At 34.7% G+C, this 16426-nt stretch overlaps 3 protein-coding genes across 3 annotated transcripts; all 3 read right to left on the bottom strand.

Annotated features, from left to right (window-relative positions):
• Positions 1-1470: 1470 nt before the first annotated feature.
• Positions 1471-2050, bottom strand: LOC111808323 (defensin-like protein 1). Its single transcript, XM_023694242.1, has 2 exons — positions 1901-2050; positions 1471-1812 (listed from the first exon to the last, which is right to left on the bottom strand). The coding sequence occupies exons 1-2, from the start codon at positions 1950-1952 to the stop codon at positions 1640-1642; spliced, it is 225 nt and encodes a 74-aa protein (XP_023550010.1). The 5' UTR covers positions 1953-2050; the 3' UTR covers positions 1471-1639.
• Positions 2051-9418: 7368 nt separating this feature from the next.
• On the bottom strand, positions 9419-9994 carry LOC111808324 (defensin-like protein 1). Its single transcript, XM_023694243.1, has 2 exons — positions 9895-9994; positions 9419-9808 (listed from the first exon to the last, which is right to left on the bottom strand). The coding sequence occupies exons 1-2, from the start codon at positions 9944-9946 to the stop codon at positions 9636-9638; spliced, it is 225 nt and encodes a 74-aa protein (XP_023550011.1). The 5' UTR covers positions 9947-9994; the 3' UTR covers positions 9419-9635.
• A 2999-nt stretch (positions 9995-12993) lies between these two features.
• LOC111808322 (defensin-like protein 1) lies at positions 12994-13590 on the bottom strand. Its single transcript, XM_023694241.1, has 2 exons — positions 13441-13590; positions 12994-13352 (listed from the first exon to the last, which is right to left on the bottom strand). Exons 1-2 carry the CDS (start codon positions 13490-13492, stop codon positions 13180-13182), a joined length of 225 nt encoding a protein of 74 aa, XP_023550009.1. The 5' UTR covers positions 13493-13590; the 3' UTR covers positions 12994-13179.
• Positions 13591-16426: the final 2836 nt, after the last annotated feature.

Raw genomic sequence — 16426 nt, 5'->3', positions numbered from 1 at the left:
CTCTCTTGTTGTACATACCTGAAGTCATCAATACAAAATCCTTTTAGCCAGAGTTCTCCTTGCAACTTTTCTCTATCCCATTCTTTGTGTTCATCTAGATCGAGCGTGTGCGTTGTTGTGCGATCCTAACAACTGGTATCGATCCTAACAATTTGGAGTCAAATTGTAACAGAAGTAAGAGGTCGGAGAAGTACGGTGAAAATGCATGAACTTCAATGTTTTAGTGCTTTTATATTAGTCTGTGGGTCAAAAAATTATATATAAAAACATATAATTATGTAGAGGGATGAAAACTCCACAACTTTCGTGAAGGAATTAATTGGATCAGAGTTGTGTGCATGAAGATATGAAATTCTAAAATAGGTTGAAATAAATTTTATCCTTCAATCTTGTAATTTGTTAGGAGACCAATTGCGGGAGGGACCTGTTGACAAACAGCAAGGGGCTACGTGTCAGGGTCACAAAAGGACACGAGTCACGAGAAAAGACGCGCAACGTATCGCGACACCAACGGCTGCCAAGACCCGAAGTGAACCACACTTGCACCCAACAATCTGAATCGAACCGCTTACATCATGTGTTGGCAGACGGTCGACGAATCCAAGCGCTGTGGAATTCGAACGCAACACACCACACACGTAATTGATTGAGGATATATTATTATGTGTAGAACAAACCCGCATGAGAGTGGACGAGAGACTACATAAGTAGAATATTGAGGAGCTACTATTTTGTCTGAGGAAACCCACCCTGAGAGGAGACGAGGGCCTACAAAATAGATCAGTTCATGATAGACACTATCGTGGCGTGAGATAACATTTAGGGGATACCTGAACTAGGCACAAATTTCTTAGAACCCTATAACAAGCTCATGATATTCACTCCTTTCCCCTTTTCTTTTTAAGGTACCAGTCAAGGTGGGGAGGTGCTCGGGAGCTATGCTATCACAGAAAGGTGTCGACTCGAGGTGTCAATGTTATTTTGTATTTGTTTTTAGGTTGTCGTTTCTATTGGTTTTTCACACTCATTCCCCTTTTGTAAATAACTGGAATAATACCTATTTTGTATTCCTATTGTTTTGAATTTTGGCCATATGGTACTACTTGATTTTAAATTCAGTTCAATTTCACCTTATTTTATATTGTTTATTTTATTTTATTTTTATTTTTATCTTCATCCTCTCGCGATCAAATTTCTTGAACCCTTTAAAATTGGACTGTGACACCTACTAATCTCTTTTCATGAAACTATAACTCCATAATCACATATCAAACCTTGCTAAATCTGAACATGTTTTGAATTATCAATATATCAATTAGCGTTCATATTTCATACATAGTAAGTCATATAACATAATATAACATCATTTATTATTTTTCGTAAGTCATTCCTGATGGTGATGAAACGTTATTGCAAAGCCAAGGAACATGCTGGAGCCTACGTTGCAAGCTACGGTAAAGGTGAGACGTGTTTCTAACATAAACAACACCACGCATACGCATATTATTGCATAAACCAAAATTCCAAAAGAGCTTACACAACATAATACATGAAAGGAAGGAAGGAGGGGCCAAAGAGGATGGCCACTTTATTCATACAACTTGGAAAGTAAATAGACAATTAGTTTATGAATGAGATATCAAACACACTGCTTTGAGCATAAGCAACGAAGGCGGAAGCCCCTGCAAGCGCCATTGTTAAACCCCTCACCCTTGCACACATGGCCACAGTTGTTGTTACTAAAGCATAGCCCCCTGAAGTTGGCGCTCGGAGTTTCGCAAAGCCTGGCCTCTGCAACCATTGGCGCCATACCTGTCCCACACACATCATGCACCAAACACCACTGGTAAACAGTCCAATGAAGAAACAAAACATAAAAAATTGAAGGAAACAAACAAACCAGTGCCAAAAATGAGGAGTAGCAGGCAAATTGCAGCTGAAAGGAAGTTCATATTTAGAGAGAGGAATGTGTGTGGTTTGAGTTTAATGCATGGAGGGTTTAGGGTTTATATAAGGATTGAGTGATGGAAGATGCAAGAAAACAACAAATGAAGGGTGAGAAGAAGAATCAACAAAGTCCATATACAGCACTTGGTTTGATTATTCAACATCTTTTTGCCTCCACCAATATTTCACTCTTTAATTAATTGGGTAGCAACTAGTTTTAGACTATACCATCTTATAATTTGATTAAAGTTATACCAAATCTTTGGTCTTACCCAAACCCACCTTAATTTAAATTACCCTCATATTTCATATCAGCAACTGCTAAAGATATTTAGTACTAAATTATATTTCATATTTGATATTTTATTACATTTATTACTCATGTCGTATTCTTGTAATTTATTTGATTATAAAAAAAAAAGATAATTTTAACATCATTTAAGTGTGTGGATTAAGCAAACATTCTCATAAACATACGAGTTTTTGTTTTAAACTCTACGATCTCACAGGTTCAATTATCTATTTAAACTATGTAAAGATGAGAAGAAGTGTGTAATATTATAACAATTTATGTGTAAAGATTGGAAGAAGTGTGTAATATTATAAACCATTATCTCTAACGCCCTTCTTAATGAAATAGCAAATTAGTAGACATCTAATCTAATATTATATACGGGGAGATCCCACCTCAATTGAAGAGAGGAACTATTGTCAGCCAGGATTTTGAGTTTCGAAGGGGTGCATTGTGGATCTCACATCGATTAGAGAGAAGAACGAGTGTTAGTGAGGATGCTGGGCACCGAAGAGAGTAGATTATGGGATCCCATATCGATTGGGCAGGAGAACAAAATATCTTTAGTGTGTGAAAACCTCTAACTAGTACAACATTTTAAAAACTTTGAAAAGAAAACTTGAAAGAGAAAGCTTAGTCTATGGGCTGTTACCTTACAATTATGTTGACTCTAAAATGTTAGTGTTGTCCGTTAATTTTAATAATTATATATCAAAGTTCAAAGACTAAATTTGTAATTTTTTAAATTTTGTGGACTAAATAATCACAAAAAGTTGAATTTCATATAAAATAGGATGTTCATGAACTTGATTGGAAAAAATAGGTGGCACTAGGTATAAAAATTTATAGGTTCACCAATTATTAACTATTGACGGGTCTCTTTGTATGCGTTGTCTGAAAAAGGAAGGCTCAATGATTATTGGTTTGCCGGAACCAAAAGTTAAAATTTTGGTAAATAGGGATCCCGTAAAAATTTCTTCTGGGTCATTTCTCGAGAACATAACTAAGGGTCCTAACACTACCCATGTTTAATAAAGTATTGGAACATTTTTTAGCTCCGAGCTTTAAATATTTTTAATCTAAACCATTTCTATTAAACAATATACCAAACTCAATTTAACAATAAATGGTTGAGTTGACTCGTTTGAGTTGTTTGGTTCATTTATTCAAATTTATGTTTTTAATAAAATAAAAATGTTATTATTTTTGTTTTAAATATTTTCAACCTAGACCATCTTATTATTTACCCAACTCAACCCAACATAGAGTTGTTTTGAGTTGTTTGTATCTTTTATTGAAATTTATACCAGGTAAAATGTTAATCTGATATATTTAATTATGATTTATCACTAAATCTCAATATATATTTTGAAAAATTATTTTAGAGTTCAATAATTAAAAAATCTAAAAAAATAAATATATATACTTTAAAATTAACCATAATCCAATTGGTTCGGTTGAATTCAATTTTAGGAAAACCACTGATTAAAGTTTTCATTTATTCGAACTTAATCTAATCCTATAAATTGAGTTAAATTGGTGGAATTTTTTTTGGATCCCATTGTAATTTAGACAACCATCCATATCTCAATTAAGAATTGATTGTGGAATTTGTGCATCGGAAAGGGCCCATGGCTGCGACGTTGACTCAAAACAAACGACACTTCCAAAATTAGGTCTATCAACACAATATTGAGTTTATCAATCTCTTATTCGCCCAACAACGACAAAATTTAAATAGCAAATAAGATTTTTTTAAAAAAAATGTATTATCTAACATATTTGTGTAAGGAGATGAGTGATTGGTGGATTGTGAAAATACAAGAATTGATGGATCAAATTTCAACTTATGAAGTATTTTAACCATTCTAGAGGGTGTCCCACGTTCGCTAATCAAAGGAATAATCATGAGTTTACATATAAGAAATACTATCTTCATTGGTACGAGATCTTTTAAAAAAACCAAAAGTAAAATTACGATAGCTTATGCTTAAAGTGGACAATATCATACCATTGTTGATATATGGATAAAGTTTGAAATACTAGTGTTAAAAATATTTGAATAAATCCGATCCATATTGTGTTAAAAATAATTAGGTTGAGTTAAGTTAAAATAAATAAAGATTTTATGGATTGGATTAATTGGTTTATAAGTTAGTGTCAAATTAGTTTTGGATGAACCAAACAACCATACAATTATATGTACATACTTTTATTTTTATTTTATTTTTGAAATAGAGTGGCATTTAAAAATAAACAAGTAGACGTTCTACATAATAATCGTTTACTTTTATTAAAAATTGAATGAATAACTCGAACAAATCCAACTCACATAACAGCCCAAATCCATCGTTAGTAGATATTGTTCGCTTTGGCCCGTTATATATAGCCATCAGCCTCACGGTTTTAAATCAACTCTTATAAATAATGTTTTGTTTTTCTCTTTAATCGATGTGAGATCTCACAACTCAACTCCTGAATATATAATGGATAAGATAAAGCAAAAGCGATAGAAATAAGAGTTTTGAGATATATAATATCTATATGTGTATATATATATATATATATATTAGTCTATTATATCTTAGTTGAAGAGTAGAAATTATGAATAAAAACAAAGAAAAAGATGTAATTAGATTGAAAACGTGACAACCACAATTTATAACAAATATTTTGAAGCCAACGAAAAATGAATAGTCTCCCAAAGCCACCTTTGTTTTACGTAATATATATTCTCTCTTGTAATAGCCATTAATATAATAATAGTTTGTGTAAATTTTTATTTTTGGAAGAAGACTTCATTTGACTAGTACACACGACAACACCAATATTGCATTATTTAACTATGTTTCGAGACACTTGATTAGAATATTTTTCATGTGTATAGTAGTGTTAAGTAATCTACTGAAGCACTCGAGCTCCAACGATAATTAATTTTTTCAATTTTTCCATTAAATAACCAAACTTTCAAGATGTTATTGAAGACCTTAGAGGTTGAATTTAGAAATAAGGTAGAAGAGAAAAATGCTTCAGGATTTGGAGAATCTCAGAAACTCTCAATAGATAAAAGAGCTTAATTCTAGGTGCTAGATAAGTTCAATTTCGTTAATAACAGAGAAAGAACGGATGTGAGTCCTATGAATTTTTAGGCTTCAGGTTTTCTCAAAATTGTGAGCATATGAAGAAATTAGCCTTTGTAAATTTAGTAGGTTGATTTTGGTGTATTTTTGCACATTTTTTTGCGAAGGAAGGTGGAGTCAAATCGCAACGGAAGTAGGAGTTCCTAGAAGCGTTCTTGAGAATGCATAAACTTCAATCTTTTAGTAGAATTATACTAGTTTGTGGGTATCTATAAGAAAAATAACATTGTGTAGAGGGATGAAAACTCCACAACTTTGGTGAATGAACAAGATATGATATTCTAAAGAAGTTTGGTTGAAATGAATTTTATCGTCGAATTTGGAAACTTGTTTAAGAGGACAATTGTCAGAGGGACACGTGTCGACAGACGACATGGGGATACCGTCAGCGCCGCAGAACGACACGCGTCCGCAGGAAGAGATGCGCAACGCGTCGGAACACCATTGTTGAGACCCGATCCGCTTTCCCAACCCGCAAATCATGCTTGCACTTGATGACCTAAACTGAACCGCTTGCATCACGTGGTTGCAGAGGGACAAAGGATCCTGGCACTGCGGGATTTAAACGCAAGCTAACGAAGGTGATCAATCTTATAGCGATACGTGGCGGCGCAAAGGCGCAACTTCCCCTCCCTCGGAGGTGCGTGACAATCGCGCGTGAGGGCGTGTGAGTGGCGGGTGCAAGGTTATTTTTGGACCGTTCAAACTCTCTTTGATTGTTTTTCGTCTCAATTTCGATACTTAGCAAAATTTAGCTTGATTCAAAACCAACCATTGAGATTTCATGAAATTTGGAGCCTCCAATGTGTAGAAATGCAAGTTAAGGGGACACATTTCATCCCGATAAGTAGCCACACAGATACTAGGCAAGTAATATATCTAGAAATCGCTAGGACATGCTAGCATGCAAACTTATCTTACAATAGGTGGTTAGAATATGCATGTTTAGGACTTAACTGAGTAAATTTGAATAGATGTGCATGTATGTATGCAACGGCTGGGGAGGCAGTCGTATGATGCATGTCTGTTAAATGTTTTCTACTGCACTAGAATGGAGGATGGAAAGATTGTGATCTGCACTCCGGATGCTAGATGAACGTTATCTCCCTGTTGAGCATGTTTGAGTTGTATGATTAAATTGTATGCTAGATTCATGCGAATGTACGTATGAATTATCTGTGCTTACTTGGTCGATAGGAATATTCCTTTATTAAACTTGCACGACCATTTAGATCATGATTTCTATGTACTAGCTGATCGATAGAATATCTCTCAAGTAAAGCATACATATATAAGAGTGAGTAGAGCGGTAGAATTAGAGTAGTTATGCAACATCTTAGCTCAACCGTTTCTAGTACGCTAAGCACACTGGGATCGTAAGCGGCGATCAAAGACCAAAGTGCAACTCAAGATTTGGCTTAAGCCATGAGGAGCTAACCCGAGAGACCTGGAAATGCTTGTTGTGATCTAATCCATCTAGACGCCCTAGAACCTAATATATCTCTATGGCATCCAAGGTGAACTACGAAAACACGTAAGATCAATGGTAACACAAACAAAACTATTTGGGGAGTCAATGTGTATGTAAGATGTAACTCGTTCTAATAGGGGACAAAGGACTACATAAATAGCGACCCGAAGACCCATTACTATGTGTAGAGTTAACCAGACTTGATAGGATGAGCGCCTATGCGAGTAGACGATATAAGGAGCTACCACTGTATGTATGATAACTTGCCTTAAGAAAGGACGAGAGACTATATAAGTGGGTGATAGTAGAAATTGCTAGTATATATATGATAACACACCTTGAGAGGGGAGTAGACAACATGAGAAATCACTATTGTGTGTATAATAACTCCCTTGAGAGGTGTACAAGGGAGGAAGTTGATTGACGATATATTATTGTGTGTAGAACAAACCCACCAGAGAATGGACAAGGGACTACAAGTAATATATTCACAAGCTATTATTGTGTTTGGAGGAAACCCACTCTAAGAGGAGACGAGGGCCTACAAAATAGATTAGCTCATGATAGACACCATTGTGGTGTGAGGTAACATTCAGGAATACCTGAACTAGGCACAAACTTCCTAAACCCTATGACAAAATGTCAAAACATATTAGGTCAAGGATGTGATGAGAGCCTACACTTAGGCTGTTTACCGAGTATTTTATACTCACCCCTTTCCCCTTTTCTTTTTTCAGGTATCGGCCAAGGTACAGATGTGCTCAGGAGCTACGCGATCACAGTGGGGTGTCGACCCGGGCCGTCAATGTTATTTTGTATTTCTTTTGGGTTGTCGTTTGTATTGTTTTTTCGCACCCGTTCCCCTTTTGTAAATAACTGGAATAATCCTATTTTATATCCCTATTATTTGGATTTTAGCAATGATATTATTTGATTTTAAATGGGACACAATTTTACCATATTTTTAATTGTTTTTTTTTTCTTCCTTTCTTCACGGTCCTATTTCATGAAGCTTCGAAAATCAGGTCGTGACACCTACTAACCTCTTTTCACGAGACTAGAACTTCACAATCACGATACAAATTTTGTTAAATCTAAAGATGTTAAGGATATTTAGTACCAAATTATAGTTTACCATATATACCATATTTGATATTTGCCAGCTTAACATGAGTATCTTTCCATTTATTACTGTTTCGTATCCTTATAACTTATTTGATTATAAATAGATAACTTTCACAGCATTTAGGTTTGGTGGATTAAGCAAACATTCTCATGATATCAGAGCCTCTCTCGGTTTACCAACCCTGATCCTTTCTTTTCAATGGCTTATGAAATCCTCTACTGTTCTTCTCCACCACCACTGCTAGTTTTGATTACTCTTCGGCTCCACCCTTTTGACCTCCAAATCACCCTTTGCCATAGTCATTCTCTGTACATACAACCTCACCTTTTCCAACCCAATCAATTTCCCCTTAACCAACATAGTCTCTTTCATTTTCTTCCCAATCTTCCCTTCATCCTTCGCAGAAACTCTAACTTAAACCTATCGACCTTTGGAATCTGGGTGCCGCACTGGCCTCTTCGCCAACCAAGTCGCCGCTTCCCTTCTCGCCAAATTTGGCTTCTTCGCCCACTGTGGCGACTCTTCCAGCTTCAACATTGTCTTTGTCCCTTGCTCCAGCTTTCCCCCTTCTTCTTCTTGGGTTAGACATATTCACACTGGAGCCAAGGCAGTATCATCGCTAAGCGACGATCCCTCTTCATGGGTTAGACATATTCTCGCCGAAGCCAAGGCAGCATCGCCGCTGAGCGACGATCTCTCTACAGATTTCGATGGGCAAGAATGTGTTTCTCTAAGCATCCTTTGAACCAGGTTGTTGACATCTTCACAAAAAGTATTTCTCGACTTCTCTTTGAATTTTTCAAATCCAAGCTTCATGTTCGTTCAAATCCGAATGCTTAGCTTGCGGGGGTGTTAAGGATATTTAGTACTAAATTATAGTTTACCATAAATATTATATTTGATATTTTATTATAGTCAAATATCTACTTCTTACCATGGGTATCTTTTCATTTATTGTTATTTCCATTTATTACTCTTTCCATATCCTTATAATTTATTTGATTATAAATAAATAACTTTCACTGGTTTAGATGTGGTGGATTAAATTAAACAAACATTCTCAACACACATTCTGAATTATCAATACATCAATTAGCATACACAGTAAATCATAACATTATATAACATCATTTATTATTTTTTGTAAGTCATTCCTGACGATGATGAAACGTTCACGGCAAAGCCAAGAAACATGCTAGAGCCTACATTGCAAGCAAGTTTACATAATCTAAAAACGTATAAAAAGCCTATAAAACTAGTTTATTAAAAGGTTGTGATGAATTTAAACGCTTGTAAAAGGGAGTGAGTAGTATGAAAACTTAAGAGTTTCCTTGTAAGTGAGGTCATAGAGAATCCTATTTGATTGTTATAATTTTTCATATATTAAATTTCTTATTTTTTTGATTATTTTATGTTTATTCCTACCATAGAAGTGAGAGGTCTTTCAAACATAAACGACACGAGGTATATGCATATTATTGCATAAACCAAAATTCCAAACCACAATGTAATTAAAGAGCTTACACAACATTAAAGCAAAAACACAAGAAAAGGAAGGAAGGAAGAGGGGCCAAAGACAATGGCCACTTTATTCATACAACTTGGGAAGTAAGCAGAGAATTAGTTGAAGATGTGTGGATGTTGTTGATGAATGAGACATCAAACACAGTGCTTTGAGCATATGCACCGAAGGCGGAAGCCCTGGCAAGCGCCATCGTTAAACCCCTCTGCCCTGCAGATATGCCCACAATTGTTGGTACTAAAGCATAGCCCCTTGAAGTTGCGGCTCGGAGATTCGCAAAGCCTGGCCTCTGCAACCATTGGCGCCATGCCTGTCCCACGCATCATGCACCAAAAACCACTTGTAAACAGTCCAATGAACAAACAAAACATATAAAATTGAAGGAAACAAACAAACCAGTGCCAAAAATGAGGAGCAGCAAGCAAATTGCAGCTGAAAGGAACTTCATATTTAGAGAGAGGAATTTGTGTGTTATGAGTTTAATGCATGGAGGGTTTAGGGTTTATATAAGAATTAAGAGAGCAGCAAAATTTAGCTGTTTAATTAATTGGGTAGCAACTAGTTTTAGACTAAATCATTTTATATTTCAGCCATATGATTCATTAAAGTTATACCCCAAATCTTGGTCCTTACACAAACCCACCTCAATTTAAATTACCCCTTGTTTCACTTAATTAATTTGTGTACACATACGAGTTTTTTCTCGATTTTTTTTTTTTTTAACTCTAGAAAAGATCTCGGGGTTCAATTATACTTCCAATTTTGAAAAGTTTTATTTTGATTTAATGTAAGATCCCACATCAATTGGGGAGAAGAACGAAATATTGTTTGTAAGGGTGTGAAAACCTCACTACCAAGACGCGTTTTAAAAACTTGAAGGGAAAATCCGAGAGAGAATACTTAAATAAGATCATATCTGTTAACAGTTGGCTTGAGGCTTGGACCCGTTATAAATTTTAATTTTGTGCTTTGTAAATTTTAAAAGTTATTAAAAATTTGAAGACTAAATTTATAATTTTTTAAAGTTTTTAAAGTTTATGGACCAAATGGTCACATTAAGGGTTGGGTTGGACATAGCCCCCTTAAGATGGCCAGCAGAATTTAGACAACCATCTATTATATCTTAATTAAGAATTAATGCAAAATGTAGCTTTAATCCAAAGGGCCAATGGCTACTTGCCTCGTGGACTCATCGTTACAAAACAAAACAAGAGTTTGAAAATTAGGTCCATCAGCATAATATTGAATACACCAATCTCTTATTCGCCGAACAACGCCAAAATTTAAATAGCAATTAAAATATTAATACTTTCGTAGAGAAGATCTGATTATGACAAACATGAATTCAAATCTTTGCATGTATCTAACCTATTTGTGGTTACGAGATGAATGATTGGTGAAGTGAATTAGTCGAACAAATTATAACATCTTTTCGGATTGGTTCTACCTTACAACCTTGTTTTCTATTGTTATTGCTATTGTAGCATGTGTATGGCCCAACCGGCACAGATAGATAGGACGAGCGAAACGCGATGGGGATAGATGTCTGAGTGGTGGTGCTAAAGACAAAACCTAAATAACTTGGACCTGTAAACAGAAGAAAGAACAATACATGATTAAGGGATTATGTTGATATATTTTCAACTAGATTGATTATCATGGATAGAAACTTGATTATTAGAACTTTTTACGTAAACCTGAATTAGAGCTATGTTTTTTACGAAATACGTTATATAAGTCAAATATATAAATTTAGAGTAGTCTTTTATGGAAGTTTGATATTCTCTTTGTCTATGAGAAGAATCGAATTACATCTCAAAAATTGGATAAGTCCAACGTGTTTTGGGTTGAATTATCAACTTATTTAAGTTGAGTTAGATTAAAATAAATGAAAAATTTACTGGTCAGATTCGTTCACGAGTTTCTCTCAAGTTATTATTGGTTGAATCAAATTAGGCTGAAATAAATTTTATCCTTCTTCTTTCGGTAGAGGAGCTTTATTCTAGGTGTTGGATTCATTCGATTTCGTCAAGAACAAAGGTGAGTCCTATGAGTTTATAGGCCTCAATTTTTTTCAGAATTCGTGAGTGTATGAAGGAATTAGCGTTAGTACATTTAGTATGTTGATCTTGGTTTCTTTTGCACATTTTTCGTGAAGGAATCTAGAGTCAAATTGCAACGGAAGTAAGAGGTCCGAGAAGTCTCCAAGTACGGTGAGAATGCATGAACTTCAATGTTTTAGTGCGATTATATTAGTCTGTGGGTCAAAAAATTATATATAAAAAAATATAATTGTGTAGAGGGATGAAAACGCCACAACTTTGGTGAACGAATTAATTGGATCCAAGTTGTGTGCATGAAGATATGAAATTCTAAAATAGGCTTAAATAAATTTTATCCTTAAATCTTGAAATTTGTTAAGGAGGACGACTGTCGGAGGGACGCGTCGACAAACAGCAAGGTGATACGTGACAGGGTCTAGAAGGACACGAGTCACGAGAAAAAACGCGCAACGCATCGCAACACCAGCAGCTGCCAAGACCCGAAGCAAGCCACACTTGCGCCCAACGATCTAAATTGAATCGCTTACATCATGTATTGGCAAAGGGATGATGGATCCACGCGTTGCAGAATTCGAACACAACACACCTAAAAGTGGATGAGGGACTACACATGTAGTTGATTGAGGAGCTACTATTTTGTCTAGAGGAAACCCACCTTGAGAGGAAGACCTACAAAATAGATTAACTCATGATAGACACCACTGTGGTGTGAGATAACAGTTACGGGATACCTCAACTAGGCACGAACTTCTTAGAACCCTATAACAAGCTTGTGGAAACATATTAAATTTAAGGATGTAATGAGAGGCTATAGATAGACTGCTTATTGAATTTTTTATACTCACTCCTTTCCCCTTTTCTTTTTAAGATACCAGTCAAGGTGGGGAGGTGCTCGGGAGCTATGCTATCACAGAAAGGTGTCGACTCGAGGCGTCAATGTTATTTTGTATTTGTTTTTAGGTTGTCGTTTCTATTGGTTTTTCACACTCATTGCCCTTTTGTAAATAACTGGAATAATACCTATTTTGTATTCCTATTGTTTTGAATTTTGGCCATATGGTACTACTTGATTTTAAATTCAGCTCAACTTCACCTTATTTTATATGGTTTATTTTATTTTATTTTCATGCTTTCGTCACGGTCAGATTTCTTGAAGCCTTAAAAATTTGGCCGTGACACCTACTAACCTCTTTTCATGAAACTATAACTCCACAATTACATATCAAACCCTCCTAAATCTAAACATGTTTTGAATTATCAATATATCAATTAGCATTCAATTTCATACACAATAAATCATATAACATAATATAACATCATCATTTATTATTTTTTTTTTTGTAAGTCATTCCTGATGGTGACGAAACGTTCATTGCAAAGCCAGGGAACATGTTGGTGCCTACATTGCAAGCTACGGTAAAGGTGAGACGTGTTTCTAACATAAACAACACCACGCATACGCATATTATTGCATAAACCAAAATTCCAAAAGAGCTTACACAACATTGAAGCAAAAATACATGAAAGGAAGGAAGGAAGGAAGGAGGGGCCAAAGAGGATGGCCACTTTATTCATACAACTTGGAAAGTAGATAGACAATTAGTTGATGAATGAGATATCAAACACACTGCTTTGAGCATAAGCAACGAAGGCGGAAGCCCCTGCAAGCGCCATTGTTAAACCCCTCTCCCTTGCACACATGGCCACAGTTGTTGTTACTAAAGCATAGCCCCTTGAAATTGTGACTCGGAGTTTCGCAAAGCCTGGCCTCTGCAACCATTGGCGCCATACCTGTCCCACACACATCATGCACCAAAAACCACTGGTAAACAGTCCAATGAAGAAACAAAACATAAAAAATTGAAGGAAACAAACAAACCAGTGCCAAAAATGAGGAGTAGCAGGCAAATTGCAGCCGAAAGGAAGTTCATATTTAGAGAGAGGGATGTGTGTGGTTTGAGTTTAATGCATGGAGGGTTTAGGGTTTATATAAGGATTGAGTGATGGAAGATGCAAGAAAACAACAAATGAAGGGTGAGAAGAAGAATCAACAAAGGCCATATACAGCACTTAGTTTGATTATTCAACATCTTTTTGCCTCCACCAATATTTCACTCTTTAATTAATTGGGTAGCAACTAGTTTTAGACTATACCATCTTATAATTTGATTAAAGTTATACCCAAATCTTTGTTCTTACACAAACCCACCTTATTTAACTTACCCCCTTTGTTTCACTTGATTACTTTCAGTACACACACAGTTTTTATATATATATAGTGGTTAAACTATACATCTTTTACTAAAACAAAGGAGAAAAATTGACGTAACATCTTATGTATAAAGATTAGAAGACATGTGTAATATTATACACAATTATAGATTAAGGTTGTAACGACGTAAGTTCACTCCTAGTGGATATTGTTCTTTTTGGGCTTTTACTTTCAAACTTCCCATCAAAGATTTTAAAATGCGTTGCTACAGAGAGGTTTCTATACAAGAGTGTCTGCTAGTATTTTTAAAATGTTCTTCTTCAAAGCTGATGTGGGATCTCACAAAGGTCATCGTTAAATATCGTCTCATCTCAAAAGTTTAACAAATTAGAAGAAATGAAATATTATATATTGTGAGATCCCACACAAAGGGGGTGGATGTGGATGTGAGATTCCATATTGATTGGAGAGGGGAATGAGTGTCAAGTGACGGCGCTGACCCCAAAGTGGGTGGATTGTGAGATCCCAAGTCAGTTGGGGGAGGATAACGAAACATTCTTAAGGTGTGGAAACCTCTTAAAAGCGTTTTAAAAACTTTGAGGGAAAACCCAAAAGGAAAAACCTAAATAGGATAATATTTGTTTTATAGGCTGTTACACCTGCAATTATGTTTTATGGCTCTAAAATTTCATTGTTGTCCATGAATTTTAAAAATTATCAACCTAAATCATCCTTAATTATTTACTTTTTAGGTTGGGTTGTTTTGGGTCGTTAAGAAAACAAAAAAAAGGTAAAAATGTTCATCTTCGATTTACAACTCAATTTCAATATATTCAAAAGAAAAAAAAAAGTATATAAATGGTACTGTAACTAAAATGTATACTTTAAAATTAACAAAAAATTCGAATCGATTTAGTTTGATTCAATCTAGTTTTAGAGAGAAACCCACGAATCAATTTAATCTAAAAAGTTTGATTTTTATTTATTCGAACTCAATCTAACCAGATCCTTGAAGAACGAAAAAGATGGACATAGTGGCTTTAATATCGCCACCATCTATTATATCTCAATTAAGAACGGAGTGGAATTTGTGTATCAAAAAGAATTGGAAATTGTAGCTCTAATCCAAAGGGCCAATGGCTACTTGCGACGACGTTGACTCCTCTATACAAAACAAATCAAGACTTCCAAAATTAGGTCCATCAACGTAGTACAATCTCTACTTCCCCTAACAACGACAAAATTTAAATGATATATCTAACCTATTTGTGCAAGGAGATGAGTGATTTGTGGATTGTGAAAATACATGAATTTGATGACCACTAGTTACACAAAATCGACTTTTCAAATTAGAATATTTTGACAATTCTGTTCAGTATTTTTTAGATGGAGTCCCACATTGACTAATCGAGGGAATGATCATGCATTTACAAGTAAGAAATATTATCTTCATTGATATGGGACCTTTTGGAGAAACCAACAGTAAAATCATAAGAGCTTATGGTCAAAGTGGACAATATCATACCATTGTTGAGATTTGTGATTCCTAACAAATTTTATCGTGTTAAAAATAATTGGATAAGTCTAACCCAAATCGTATGTTTTGGGTTGAATAATCAATTTGTTAATAATTTACTTTTATTAAAAAAAAATTATGTTAAGAAGAATTTGCTTCAATATTTATAAACTTGATTCATGTAACAACCCAAATACACCGTTAGTAAATATTGTCTGCTTTAACCCGTTATGTATAGTCATCAGCCTCACAGGTTTTAAATCGATTCTACTAAGGAGAAATTTCCATACTCATATAAAAATGTTTCACGACCGATGTGGGATCTCACAACTCAACTCATGAATATATAACGGACAAGATAAAGCGAGAGTGATAGAAATAAGAGTTGAAACGAAATTATAAACGAAATTGATATTATCTCAATAATATTAGTCTATTATATCTTAGTTGAAGAGTAGAAATTATGAATAAAAACAAAGAAAAAAGATGTAATTAGATTGAAAACGTGACAACCACAATTTATAACAAATATTTTGAAGCCAACGAAAAATGAATAGTCTCCCAAAGCCACCTTTGTTTTACGTAATATATATTCTCTCTTGTAATAGCCATTAATATAATAATAGTTTCTGTAAATTTTTATTTTTGGAAGAAGACTTCATTTCACTAGTACACACCACAACATCATTTTCATCTCTGTAGTCATATATTTGCATTATTTAACTATCTTTCGAGACACTTTATTAATCTTCTTTACTAAAGTCTTTTTCATACGTATATAGTGTTAAGTAATCTACTGTAATACTCGAGCTCCAACGAGAATTAATTTTTTCAAATTTTTTTTATTTAATAATCAAACTTTCAAGATTTTATTGAACGCCTTAGAAAATGAATTTGGGAATATTGTTCAATTCAACCAAAGGAGGCTGAATTTGATTAATAGTTTTTAACAAGAAAATTTCAATAGGTAGAAGTGCTTTATTCTGAGTGCTGGATGCTGGATAAGTTCGATTTTGTTAAGAACAGAGAAAGAACGAATGTGAGTCCTATGAATTTTTAAGCTTCGGGTTTTTTCAAAATTCGTAAATTCGTAAGCATATGAAGAAATTAGCCTTGGTAAATTTAGTATGTTGATCT

The sequence above is a fragment of the Cucurbita pepo genome, chromosome LG13, assembly GCF_002806865.2.
Source record: "Cucurbita pepo subsp. pepo cultivar mu-cu-16 chromosome LG13, ASM280686v2, whole genome shotgun sequence".
In the NCBI taxonomy this organism is placed as follows: domain Eukaryota; kingdom Viridiplantae; phylum Streptophyta; class Magnoliopsida; order Cucurbitales; family Cucurbitaceae; genus Cucurbita; species Cucurbita pepo.
This window is presented reverse-complemented; position numbering and strand designations above follow the sequence as displayed.

Bases quoted from the DNA above. Each gene is read 5' to 3' on its own strand.
- LOC111808324 (XM_023694243.1), bottom strand. From the start codon at position 9,946: ATGAAGTTCCTTTCAGCTGCAATTTGCTTGCTGCTCCTCATTTTTGGC. The intron at 9,809-9,894 runs GTTTGTTTGTTT...TGCGTGGGACAG, and splicing joins GCTCCTCATTTTTGGCACTG to GCATGGCGCCAATGGTTGCA.
- LOC111808323 (XM_023694242.1), bottom strand. From the start codon at position 1,952: ATGAACTTCCTTTCAGCTGCAATTTGCCTGCTACTCCTCATTTTTGGC. The intron at 1,813-1,900 runs GTTTGTTTGTTT...TGTGTGGGACAG, and splicing joins ACTCCTCATTTTTGGCACTG to GTATGGCGCCAATGGTTGCA.
- LOC111808322 (XM_023694241.1), bottom strand. From the start codon at position 13,492: ATGAACTTCCTTTCGGCTGCAATTTGCCTGCTACTCCTCATTTTTGGC. The intron at 13,353-13,440 runs GTTTGTTTGTTT...TGTGTGGGACAG, and splicing joins ACTCCTCATTTTTGGCACTG to GTATGGCGCCAATGGTTGCA.